Source organism: Corvus kubaryi, unplaced genomic scaffold, assembly GCF_017639235.1.
Source record: "Corvus kubaryi isolate FWS band 111438036 unplaced genomic scaffold, C.kubaryi_AGA036_p1.0 37394, whole genome shotgun sequence".
In the NCBI taxonomy this organism is placed as follows: Eukaryota; Metazoa; Chordata; class Aves; order Passeriformes; family Corvidae; genus Corvus; species Corvus kubaryi.
The window spans coordinates 5,077,674-5,090,420 of NW_024581133.1; the positions used below are offsets into that span (position 1 = coordinate 5,077,674).

General features: G+C 58.1%; 3 protein-coding genes across 6 annotated transcripts in view; 2 read left to right on the plus strand and 1 right to left on the minus strand.

The window, feature by feature from the left end:
* The first annotated feature begins 2,240 nt into the window (after positions 1-2,240).
* On the plus strand, positions 2,241-8,313 carry PLIN1 (perilipin 1). The gene is made up of 9 exons (XM_042039317.1): positions 2,241-2,345; positions 2,978-3,036; positions 3,670-3,868; positions 3,999-4,081; positions 4,455-4,707; positions 4,892-5,172; positions 5,692-5,838; positions 6,536-6,769; positions 7,258-8,313. The coding sequence occupies exons 2-9, from the start codon at positions 2,992-2,994 to the stop codon at positions 7,633-7,635; spliced, it is 1,620 nt and encodes a 539-aa protein (XP_041895251.1). The 5' UTR covers positions 2,241-2,345; positions 2,978-2,991; the 3' UTR covers positions 7,636-8,313.
* A 217-nt stretch (positions 8,314-8,530) lies between these two features.
* On the minus strand, positions 8,531-12,184 carry LOC121669926 (ras-related and estrogen-regulated growth inhibitor-like protein). Its single transcript, XM_042039550.1, is given in 6 exon segments — positions 8,531-9,967; positions 10,526-10,602; positions 10,869-10,922; positions 11,337-11,475; positions 11,477-11,533; positions 11,535-12,184. Coding segments are annotated over 6 exon segments (873 nt in total). The 5' UTR covers positions 11,655-12,184; the 3' UTR covers positions 8,531-9,541.
* Positions 12,185-12,269: 85 nt separating this feature from the next.
* Positions 12,270-12,747, plus strand: part of KIF7 (kinesin family member 7) — a 10,954-nt gene continuing 10,476 nt past the window's right edge. For all 4 annotated transcript variants that reach the window (XR_006017943.1, XR_006017944.1, XM_042039543.1 and 1 more), the window contains exon 1: positions 12,270-12,585. Coding sequence is in view for 2 of the 4 variants with exons in the window: in XM_042039543.1 (XP_041895477.1) it covers positions 12,285-12,585 (301 nt within the window). In the remaining 2 variants the exon portion in view is untranslated. The remainder of the gene's footprint in view (positions 12,586-12,747) is intronic.

Sequence of the window (12,747 nt, forward strand, 5' to 3'; positions counted from 1 at the left end):
AGAATTAAATCACACTTCTTTTGAACTGCCAGTAAAATAAAAATCTAAATAGATTGCCCAGGAGGGCAGTCCTTATAAAGAAACTGGGCGGACATCTGTCAGCAGTGGTTATGGGGCTGCTGATCCTGCATGGAAATGAATCAGATCCTTCTCTAGCCCCCTCACAGACCGAAGTGAGAAGGTGCCTTGCAGGGCTTTGGGGATCTGGCTCATCCCCTCGCCATGGTATATGAATGAGTACAGAGCAGACTGCAGAGACAGGGGTGTGGAACTGCTTCCCTGCACCCTGCAGATCCTGTGAGCTCTAAACATTGCCTGCAGGAGCACAGGAAGTGTTTGTGGTGTGAGCTGGAGTGGTGGGGCAGGGAGGCCGTGGTACCTTTGCCCTGCAGAGCCAGGGCTGGCACAGCCTTTGCCCCAGAGGAAGGGGAGGGGATGAGCACAGGCGTTAGTAGGGCAAAGGCTGTGTTGGCTCCTGACTCCAGCCAAGGCAGAGAGGAGGTTGCCGTGCCCTCTGCACTTTTAGCCAGGCCAGCAGGGCTGGAAAACATCTCAGTGCCAAGAGAGCAAACCTTTAAGCAGGCTGGTGCCCTTTGTCCCTCTGTCTCAAGGGCAGTGACTGACCCCAGCACCCAGCTGGAGGCAGCCCAGCACATTCATGTGCCTCTGTACCCAGCCAGCAAGGCAGGCACAGCCCTGGGCTGGCAGTGAACTCTGCACTCTTTGGGAAGGAAAGGGGGTATTCTTCTGCCATCTGTGGCTTTCCCAAGCCTCCCACCCCCAAGTACAAGCAGTGCAGCCACAAGCAGAGAGCCACAGAGATGTGTTGGGTGCTCACCTCCATGTCCTGCACAGGAGTGCTGGGCAGCTGTGGGCATCGTGAGCCACATGCCAAGGGTCTCCCTGCCTCGTGCCAGCTGGTCCAGGACACACAGCAGCCCTGGACCACTCATCTGCACTGATCTCCCTGATTATTGCCTTGTCCTCTGGCATTTGTCCCCTTTCCACCACATTGTCCTCATCAGTGTGGCTCATCCGTAGTCAATAACCAAGACCTGGCCTGGCCCCTCACAGGTGGTGTGGTTTTTTTCAGTCAGTAGCACAAATGAATTTGTTAATGATGGTGTGAGTCCTCAGTGTGCCTCCTGTGCAGTGAGGCCATGGAAGAGCAGCGTTTTAGTGAGAGCATTGCTGGCAGGTCAAGGAGGGCAGTTGTTCCTCCACAAAGCATTTGTGAGTCCACATTTGGGGAACCGTGTCCTGTTTTGGTCCCACCATCACAGGAGAGATCTTGACTAGAGTCCAGCAGAGGATCATTGAGAGATAAGGCATTGAGGGGCATGGAACACATGCTGCACCAGCACCAGCTGGGGCACAAATTCTGCTCAGAGGTGCACAGAGCAAGGATAGGAGATGTCAGACACAAATTGCAACAAAGAAAATTCCAGCTGGACATAAGGAAAAAATAGTTAAACCATTAGTATGGTTAGCACAGGAACTGGGCCCCAGAGAGAAGAGAATCTTCTCCCTGGAAGTTTTTAAGACTGGACAAGAACCTCAAGCAGCCTGATCTGGCTTTGAGAGTAGCCCTGCTTTGAGCAAGAGTTGAATGAGGTGATCTCCCGAGATCACTTCCAAACTGATATTCTTCTCCCTGTACCCCAAATGCCTAAAGCTTTCCTAATGTAGTGTCTGCCCTGACCCTCAGCTAAAGCCTCCTCACCAAAAGCCTCATGAATCGTCTTAGAAATTACAAACCTGCCCAAACCAGATTGTTTCAAGCAGAATATGTCTCCCCACGTCTGCCTTCTACTCCCTGTGCTTAGTAAACTCTCCTGGGGAGAAACCATGTTCTTGGTCTGTGTTAGGTTTCCCGACAGGATCGTATCCTGGTCCATCATGAGGCATAACAGGGCTTACAGAAATACAGGAAGGTTTTCATCTCTTAGGAAAGCCTGCCTGACTCTTCCCCTTCTCCCTGTCTGCTCAAGATCTGTTGCTTTTGAGGTGGTGAGGTCCAAGGGCAGCTTCTTCTGATCTTCTGTGGAAGGAGTGGTGTTAAACCCCGGAGCATTTCAGCCAGGCTGCAGCTTCTGGACTCTGCAGGGAAGGCAACAAAGGGGATTTTCTGCCATCATCTGTTCCCAATTACAGTGGTTTCAGGGAGCTCCTTGGCCCCTTTCCACCGCAATCCGTCAGCTCCCAAGCCCACGCAACTGGGAGGTGGGGCCTCGTGGTGGTGGTAGTGGCCAGAGCTCAGTGCATCACCCTCACAGGACCCGGGTGAAGGGACGGTGCAGACACTGCTCTCTGCTCCTGCTGTGTTGAGGACAGGCTGGCCCTTGGTGAGTAGCCTGTGCCCTCTGGGTGCTCCGGGTCAGCTTCTGTGGGACCAGGGAGTGAGAGCAGGGATCACCCATTCTCTCTAGATTTCCAGAATTTCATCTGCTGCTAAGAAAAGGGGGTCTGTGCTGGGGCTGGGAGCTGGAGCTGTTTTCACAGGGATGAGTGTTGGCATTAGAAGCAGATGTGTGTGAGGGGGATGCTGACCTCAGCTGGACATCTCAAAACATCCCTACCCACTGCTCTTCCATCTGCTCCTGTGCTGCCTTCTTACCCCTCCTCAGCCAGAGTCTATTCTCATGCACATCTGTTAGCATCCTGGTTGCTCTGAGTTTGCTTTGCCAGCATCTTTTATCCTGCCCATAGCATAATTTCTCTAAACTAGATGCCTCTCAACTAATTTTGTTGTATCTTTGGGTGTTAAGGCACATGAGCAGGGCAGGGCTGCGTGCAGCCTTTGGTTTTACAGTTTAACTGGTAAAAAGTCAAGCGTTGGGCAATGCCACGTCCATTGCACCCATGGGAGGTGTGTGTCAGCCCAGCTGCTGTGCTTGGGGGGTGCAGGAATGAGGGGGGAGCCCAAGCCCAGCCCTGCCTTCAGGCAGAGTCTGCGGCTCCCAACTTTGCTTTGCAGGTGGATGCGCCACGATGACGGTGAAGAAGACTCAGGCTCTGCAGGATGGAAGTGCCAAGGTGGGTGAAGGGAAAGGGAGAGAGAGGAGGGCAGAGATGTGCCAAGGGGGCCAGGTAGTGTGTATTGACTGCTGGATGAATGCCAGCCACATCTCACGCCATCCCACATGTGCCTGTGTTATTTTTATACGGATCTGTACCTGCAGTAGTATAGAGCATCATCAAAGGGAAAGGATAAACCTTTTTACTTGCTTGAAATTAAATAGTTCCAATTCAAAAAAGTTAACCTTGAGCTGATGCAAGGACTAACTGATAACTGCCAACTGTGCCTGTCCTTCATCCATGCCCCATTTAGTCCCCAAACCTCCAGAAGTCATGGAGGTTTCCACCAGGGTGGGAAGCCAGAGGGAGCACCCAAGTAGCTGTTCTTGGACAATTGGAGGAGTGGGGACTGTCTCCCTTGGGACATGCCTGCAGTGTCCCTGCTCCCTCAGTGGCAGCAGCGAGCCTGCTCGTCCTTACACAACATACCTGGGAGACCCTCAGTGGGGCTTGAGAAATGGCCTCCTCCTCCTCCTGTGCAAGCCGAGGTCCTCTGGCCACTGCAACCCACCAAGAGCCACCGGTGTGTGGGCAATGGGGCACTCTTCAGGGAAGGGCTCTTGGCTCACCCATGCCCATCTGCCCTTGCAGGAGAACGTGCTGCAGAGGGTCCTGCAGCTGCCCGTGGTGAGCTCGACCTGCGAGACCCTGCAGAGGAAGTACAGCAGCACCAAGGAGTCCCACCCGCTGATGGCCTCGGTGTGTGAGGTGTACGAGCGTGGCGTGCAGGGTGCCGGTGCCCTGGCCATGTGGGGCATGGAGCCCGTGGTGCGCCGGCTGGAGCCGCAGTGTGAGTCCACGTGCTGGGGGGGATGTGGCAGGGGGCCCCACCAGAGCCTCCCCTGGTGGGACAGTGCTGGCACAAGCACGTGCCTGGCACAGCCCAGGCGCATTTCTTACCGTGCTTTTGCCCAAGGCAGTCACTGTAGCAAACAACCTGGCTTGCCGGGGCTTGGACCACCTAGAGGAGAAGATCCCTGCCCTCCAGTACCCTGTTGACAAGGTAAGTCACAGGCAGGACAATCTGGGACCCCCCAGCCCCTCTGAAGAGCCCACAGCGTATCTCCTCTAGTCTTGTTGTCTTGTTTCTGGATGGTGAGGGGCTGCTGGCTGGGAAACACAGCAGCATCTCCAAGTGAGGGCTCCTCCAAGGGCTGCTGCAGCCTAAAGAACAGCTTGGGCTCCCAAATATAAGTCGACAATGCCCTGTGTCCCATCCCTGCCAGCTACCCCCAGCCCAGGTTGGAGAGAGGTGTTATGTCACTCTTGGAGCTGTTTGCTGGCATGGACATGGATGGGGTCCCTGCAGTCCCTCTGGCTGTCCCATGCCACCCCAAGCACACCAGTGGGGCTGTTCTCCACCTCTGTGCCCACAGCTTGCATCTGAACTGAAGGACACCATCTCCTGCCCCCTCCAAAGCGCCAAAAGCACCATTGGCAGCTCCGTGGATAAGATCATAGAGCTGGCAGCAGAGGGCTATGAGGCCACCAAGAACACTGTGGAAACAACAGCCAAGTACACGAGGAAGAACTCGGTGACCCAGATGGCAGCTGCAGGGGTCGACACAGCCCTGGGAGGGCTGGAGAAGCTGATGGAATACCTGCTGCCAGAGGAGGATGAAGAAGCAGGTAGTCCTGATGCCCAAATCCCCTCTGAGGGAGTTTGGTGGCAACTAGCTGGGTGGCTCCTCGGTTGTGGGGTGCACAGGGCAGGAGGCAGCCCCTGGGTTTTGGCATAAGGCTACCTAGGAGGATTGTCCCACCAGGATGTAACCCTCCCACCATTCTTCTGCCTGTACTCTTCTGCCTTTAGAGAAGAAGCCCAAAAACAAACATCTGTCAACATCAAAGGTATCCCAGCAGCAGCCCAGCACTCCTAGCACTCCCAACACTCCCAGTGCTCCGAGGGCTCCCAGTGCACCCAGCACAACCAGCACTCCCAGCACTGCCAGCGCTCCCAGTGCTCCCAGCACCCTGGGCCGGATCAGCGCTTTGGTCAGCACCATGTCCCACCGTGCTTACCAGCAAACCACCCAAAGCCTCCAGCGTGCCAAAACCAAAGGGCAGGAGCTGGCCTCCTGGATCCCCATCCTGGTGAGTGCCAGGACCCACCTGCTGGGTTCCTGCTCCCCCACATCCTCTTTGGAGCTGGTTCTGCTTTCAGACAAGACACTTCAAGCTCCTTGGAGCAAATTGAGCAGGGTACATTTCCCCTGCTCAGCAGGACAAGCTGGGGCTGGCAGTTCCTGCATGATGTTCACACGTAACCATGTACCACATTAGTGGGACAAGTTATTTTTAGCAGGCTCCCAGTGTGTAATTGTTGATTTATGGCCTTGCCATAACATCTTTCCTAAAGCAAAAAGCCCCTGCAGAGACCCAGAGGGGATGGGGAGAAGGAGGTGCCTCTCCTATCCCATGCTGCAGTGGGAATATCTTCCCTGGCCTGTGCCAAAATCCCAGAGCTCCCATCTGCCCTCAGGGTTTCTCCCCAGATGCACAAATGAACTCCCTGCTCCCTGCACACCCCTGTGAAATCCTCAGGCTGAGCAGGATGGAGTGGATGGGACCAGCCAGCTCCCTCTGAGCCGTGGCTTTTTGCTCCCCTTGCAGGGTAGCCTGGCCAAGCCAAGTGTCCCCCCAGCCCCACAGACCCGCAGTGATGGGCAGGGCAGCACGGGCTGGCTGAGCCAGCACCAGAGCAAGGCACCAGAGCAGAAGCAGGAGAAGGCAGGGAAGAAAGACACCAAGCACACCAAGGTATGGAGAAAAGCAGAGCAATGAGCTGGGGATGCTCCAAAGCATCCTTCTACCCATGCAGCATGCAAGCATGGAGGCTGTTCCCCCACACCTTTGGGGACCAGGCCCCCACCCCTGCTCAGCCCTGAACTGCAGCTTGGAGGAGGCAAGAAGGGGTTGGCAGTGGGGCAGCCCCAGCTGTCCCCTTCCCTGATTCCCCAAAGCTGAGGGCTGTGGGCAGCCTCTGTGCCAGGCAAAGTCACCCCAGCTTGTATGTTCAAAACTCCTTTGGAGCTGTGGGATGTCAGCACCAAACTCCCTACTGAGCCTCTGAACACCTCTTAAAATCCCCCTGCCATGGTCCCAGCTGTGAGGGGTGGTGTGAGCCAGTGGCGCTGGGAACAGTCTCCAGCCTCGGCTCCGCTGGGACCTGGGGACGGGAAGCGGCAGGTTGGGGTCAGCGCCCTTTGCCTCTGCCTGCAGCGGAAGCACAGCCCCGAGCAGAGGGTCCCCCGGGGCCTGGAGTGGGGGGAGCTGGCAGGGACAGGGAGAGACCCTGCTGCAAAGAGCTGTGGTGGCTTTTGCAGAGCAGCAAGCTGAAATCTCTCAGGATTAGTGCTGCAAAGGGGATAGGGAACCCAGGGCCACCCCTGCTCTGCCTGGAGGGGCCGGTGGGGCAGAGGCCACGGCCAGGAGCTGAGCTGGTTTCTCTGGGCAGGCAGGGCAGGACGCCGGGCTGGTGGGCAGCATGGCTCACAACCTGCAAACAGCCTGCGCCTCTGGCATCTCCAGCGTGAAGAAGGTCCCAGCCGTGGCCTGGGATGCGGCAGAGGGCTTGATCCTCTTCACCCCCCGCAGGCTGTCCAGGGCCATGGAGACAGTGGATGCTCTCGGGGGCACCCTCGTCAGTGCCCCGAAGCATCTGCTGGGCACCCTGTACAGCTACGTGCCGGTGAGTTTGTCCCCAGCCAGGCCCTGTCCATCTCCAGCAACCCCATTTTGCTTAATCTCCTCCCATGAGCACCCCATAACTCCAGGCAATGTCAGGGGGTACCAGACTGGGGGATGGGGTGCCTTGAAGACCCCTCAGCCCCACCCTCCTCCTGAGCATCCCCCAAGCCATGACAGTGAGGCCTCCAGTAGAACAAACAGGTCAGACTGTGGTGGCACATTCACAGTTCATGCCCAAGCCAAGGTGTGACCACACTCCTGGGAAGGTGAAAGTTCACGCTGAGATCCTGTCCCCTCTCCTTTACCTCAGCCTGTTGTTCCCCTGGGACCATTTCTCCACCACAGCTGCTCAAGGGCTGCAAGCCACCCACTCCCCTCCACCCTGGGGGCAAACTGGCTTATCCCAATTTAAGGGTGGGCTGTGCGGCACAGGTGGAGCAGGGCTGGCAGGTGGGTACAGCCTGGCCAGGTGCTTACCCCATCTCTCAGCTCCGCAGACAGTCAGTGAAGGAAGAAGAAGCATCCAGGGGCAGCAAGACCGACACGGAGAAGAAAGAGAAGAAGGAGGAGGAGGAGACCAAGCCTGCTGCCCCCTCCACTGAGGAGAAATCCCAGCTAAGGAGTGACTGGCGGCAGTACCGCGGCCATCACCCCCTGTCCTTCCTGGGGCTCGAGGACCCCCTCTTCCTGCGGCACAACTACTACCGCAGCCCTGCCTTCGATCCCGACTACCCCTTCCCGCGGAAATCCGCCTTCTCCCCCTACAACAGGCGGGTGAGCGAGGGCTCCTACCGCTTCAGCCCCGAGTCCATGTACAGCCGGGCCTACTACGGCAACTTCTACAGTCCTGTCTTCAAGAAGGACTGAGCCAGGGAGGGGGACAAGCACATCCCAGCCCCTCTCAAATCCCCTCAGCACGCTTTGCCTGGGCCCCTGCCAGCTGCCCACACACACCCCTGTTCCAGGACAGGAACTTGAAGTGGTAGACAGGCCATGGGATAGCTTATTGTGGAGTGCATCAAGGCCAGGATGGGGGAATAAAGGCAACCAAAAGCTCTGCTGCTGGAGGGAAGGTGGGACTAGAAAGGTGAAGGAGATGTGGAAAGAGCCATGAGACCAGAAGAAAGGGACCAGCCAGGGCTGGCACGAGGCTACCTTGGAGCCTGCTCAGCAGACAGAGTGAACTTAGATGGGCTACACATTGAGAACAGCAGTGAGAGAGAGCAGGGAGGATGGCAAAGCTGTCAAACATCACCATAGCAAGCCTGTTTCTCCATCCTTCCTCCCTCCATCCCTCCTTGCAGGGCCCATCCCTGGCCACAGATTTCTCCTCCATGGAGGGGCTGAAGATTCCCACCAACCAGCAGGATTCATGAGTGGGAAAGCCCTGGGACCTCCCTCCCAGCTGGTGGGGTCAGGAAAAAGGCTGGTGAGAACAGGTGGAGCTCTTGGAGCCCCTCTCCCACAGGATCACCTGGCTTCCCACACCACCTTGTTGTATCTGCTGCAATAATAAACCTGCAATAATAAACCACACGCCGCTCACCCCATGTGCTCGGCTGCTTTATGGGAGTGAGACACCCAACCAAGGCAACAGAGTGGGGTGAGACCCCCAACTCAGGGCCAGGGGAGCGGGTGTGGGAAACATCCCGTTACATTCCCTGTGGGTAGCTGCCACAGGAATAGTGGGTGCTCATGCCCAGCACGGTACGTGTCTCTTCCCATGCCCCAAGTACAAATTCACAGCTCCAAGGAGCCGGGGCTTCCTGCCAAAGACAATTTATTGCATTTCCAGAAGAACACAGCAGAGAAATCAGTGTCCATTCAGCACGCACAAACCCTCTTCCAACACACTGCTTTCCCAGGGCTCAAAGGGAAGGGTTTGGGAGAGGCAGGGAAAAACCTCCCAGCAGGAGAAGGGTTCATCAAGGAGCCCAGCGACCCCTTTCCCCACCTCCTTTCCTCCCCGGGGACTGGCAGCCCTACAGAAGGAGTGGCTTGGGAAGGCGTGTGGTGCGATCCCCATCCTGGGAACGAGCCCCGCGCCTGGCTTTTCCCAGGCACAGCCTGTACAGCACTCGCCCGCTCAAGGGAAACGGCTGCGATCGCTGAAAGGCTGTGGGGGAGAAGGCCACGAGCAGGACTGTTCAAAAGCAAGGCGGGGGGATGGGAAGCACCAGCCCTCACCAAAATGCTCCAGGACTGCCAGTGCCGTGGGCTCTGGGACACTCTCACACGGTGATACAGACGTGGGAACTACCAGTGCCTCCTCAGCAGAGAAACCACCTCCTCTCCAGCTCATGGGTGCTCCAGAGTTACTGAAGAGGATCCTGATGAGTGTTAAAGAGGAATAAGGATCCCAGGGTAGGAGGGGAGAGACAGGGAGTCGTGTGCTGTACAAAAGCAGGATCTCTTCCCTACTCACTGACAGCCTGGGCAGTCCTGTTGCAGGAGCTAGGGATGCTGCTGCCTGGAGCTTTGGCAAAATCACCCCATGTTTTCCAGTGCTGGAGGACAGGAGAAGAAAGCAGGAGGCACCTAAAAAGCTGGTACAGCAAAGAGATGAGACTGTCCCATGGCAGAGCCAAGAGTAACACACTACAGTCCTCAGCTGCACTGGCTGTGCATGGCAGGACACCCAGACCCTGACGCTAGGAGGACAGCAAGGAACCCATCACACTCATGGAAAGACACACACCATCTCCATGAGCACCCAGCGAGGAGGTTGGGCCCAGCTGGGCAGCAGAGAGGGCAGCAACATCCGTGCAGTAGCTCAGAGGGAGTCCGTTCGCTTACGGGCAAACACAGCCGACATGGTCTTGACGATGCCACGGATCCCTGTACCCTTCTTCAGAGCCAGCTTGGTGTCCGGGATACGCTTGGCCAGTCCATGGAAGACCATGAGGGCCCCGTGATAAGCCTCAGCTGCAGACACCTCATAGAAACCGCAGTCTAAAGAGAGGGCCAGGAGCCGCCCCTCCTCGCTGGACACCACCCGTTGGTGGTGCAGGTCCCGTTTGTTGCCCACAATGACAATGGGCACCTTCTCCTGGCTCTGCCCCTCCTTGGCTGCCTTGATGAACTGGATTTTGAGGGGCAGGATGTTGAAGCTGGCACGGTCACAGATACTGTAGACCAGGACAAAGCTGTCTGCCCACTGGATTCGCTTCTCCTCTGAGGAGCCATCCTCTGCCTGCTCCTGGGGAAAGAGGAAAGGAAGGGTTGTTTTATCGGGCCCCCTCCCTCCACACCTGCCTGCTAGAAGAGGGCAATCCTGAGGTTGACGGGACAGGGACGGCTAGAGAACAGCAAAAGGGCAGAGAGAAAGAGGAGTACTGAGGAGGGCAGAGCAGCACCTGGCAGACCTCACCACGGAGGAACAATTCAGCTTTCAGCATCACACCCTAACCCTAACCCTCACCCAGCTGCCAAGCACTGCAAGCTGTAGGTGGTAAGAGTGTGGGGACCTCAGAGCAGCACCTGCCCTTCTTTAGCACAGTCCTGTATTAGCATCAGTGCTTCAGCTCCAGTGTTCCCAGCCAGAGGGCCATTGGGCTAAGGTAACTACTGCTACCCTGTCAGCAACACTGCTGCCCTGTGCTTGGCAGGTGAGAAGGGTTCAGTCGCCTATGAAACTCTGATTTGAGAGCTTTGCTCAACTGCACCTCCCAGCCTGTGGTTCCCCATAGGTAACATCCAGTAAAGGGGTTTTTTGTCCCTGGGGTAGAAGCGGGTGATAGGAGTGGAGCCCTCTCACCTGGGAATTGGGGACGTCCCAGATGTGGAAGAGAATCTCTCGGCCATCCACAGTCAGGTTGTGGCTGTAGATGAATTCTGCCCCCCATGAAAGAAAAAAAAAAATAGTCGTCTTCATGGTGTCACCAGCTGCCACCCTGGACCTTTTGCACCCCAGAGAAGCAGTTCCAGAGCAAACAGATGGGTCACTGAACAAATACAACATTGAGCCCCTGGGAGCAGGCAAAGGCTCTGGAGAAAGGCAGGAGAGGATAGGCTGCAATGAAATCCCACAGGCAGAAGCAGGGTTGTCTCTCAACCCCAGTCCCTGCTGGGAACTGGCCTGGACCTGGCCTGGCACTCACCCATGTCTCCGTACTCTCCAATAAAACGCCGGGTCAGGAAACGCACGGTCAGAGCTGCAGAGGGAAGGACAGGAATCATCAGAATAACCCTAAATCTGGAGGATTCTCCTTTTTAAATCCAGAGCAGAGTCAGGCACCATCCCATTGTAAACTCCTACAAGCAAGAACGACCTCTGAGTTTCCCCCAGCAGGTCTGTGAGTGCAGCAGAGGCACAGCACAAACCCAAGCATCAGCATGACCCGGAGCATCAGCAAACTGCAGCTCAGTGCAAAATACCTTCCCCTGTCATTCACCAGCTGCCTACAAGGTTGTGCTCAGCGTCCCCACCTTGAATCACAGCTGCACCCCAGGGCTCAGCCCCATCTCATCAATTTGCTCCGTGGGCTGTTCCCTGCCACTCGTCCTCCAAACACCGCTGCAGTTTTCAGCCTGGGAATCCCCTGTTCCAGTTCACGGTCAGTTCTCACCTGATTTCCCTACGTTGTCTGCTCCCATGACAAGGACGTTCGCTTCCATCTTCAGGGCAGTGGGGCCAGGCACCTCCATGAGGGCAGGGTGGTCGGGGGTGAAGCTGGTGCTGCGGCGCAGTGGGAGCCGGAGCCCCATGCCGAGCGTGGCCGTGCCCCTCCGGCAGTCCCAGCCGTGTGTACAACTCCGCTCGGCACAGCCGACAGTCCAGCGCTTCCCACGGCACCCGGGGGACCCACGAGGCCCCATACCCCTCCCCGCAGCCGCAGGGGCGGTGCAGAGGGAACTGCAGGCAGCCGGATGAAAAACTTTGTCATCGCTCAGATTGTCCTGAACATACGTCAGTGGCTGAGCCGGCCCTGCCAGCCCCCAGCACGGCGGGCGGCCGGGAAGCACCAGCTGTCTGCACCAGCTGCTCCGCAAACTGCATCCCAGGAGGTGCCCACGCCTCCACCTCAAGCACTTTGTGCCTCGGCAGGGCCACGTAGCCCCTTCTCCCTTCCCCACGGTGATCGTGGGAATGTCTGCGAGGAGTGGAGGAGTGTCACAAGTGCTGTCTCGTCAGCGATGAAGCAGCTCACGAGAGATGCGAGTCCCTTGTGCCTGACGGAGCATCTCACGGGTGGGGGAACTGTGTTTCACCACAGACGGAACACCTCACGATTAACGGGGTCTCCCACGTGACGAAGCATCTCACGAGGGATGGAGCCCCCTGTGAGTGGCGAAGCATCCCAAGAGTGATGGAGCGCCTCCCGAGTGACGCAGCTCCTCGGGAGCACCGGGGAGCCGCCGCGCAACCCCCAGAGCCCACGAGCGTCCCCCGCTGCCGCCGGGCGCTCTCCCCGGGATGCAGCGAGGACCGGCCGCATCCATCCTCCCTCCCTCCCTCCCTCTCTCCCGGCGCCGGGAGGAGCCGCTGACGCCATCGCGGCGCGCCCGGCGCGGCCATGGCGGCGGAGGCGGCGGCGGTGCGGGTGGCGGTGCGGGTGCGGCCGCTGCTGCCCCGGGAGGCGCTGCGGGGACACCGGCCCTGCCTGCGGGGCGATGCCGCCACCGGCGAGGTGGCGCTGGGCCGCCGCCGGTTCCGCTTCGCCGCCGTGCTGCCCGAGGCGGCGGGGCAGGCGGCCGTGTACCGGGCCTGCGTCCAGCCGCTGCTGCGCGCCTTCTTCCGCGGCTTCAACGCCACCGTCTTCGCCTACGGGCAGACCGGCTCCGGAAAGACCTACACCATCGGGGAGGCCAGCGTCGGTGAGTCTCGCCTGGACCGGAGGCGCCGTGCCCGCCAGCATCCCTGCCCCGCCGGCATCCCTGCTCCGCCGGCGTCCCTGCTCCGCCGGCATCCCTGCTCTGCCGGCATCCCTGTCCCGCCGGCATCCCTGCTCCGCCAACATCCCTGCTCCGCCGGCATCC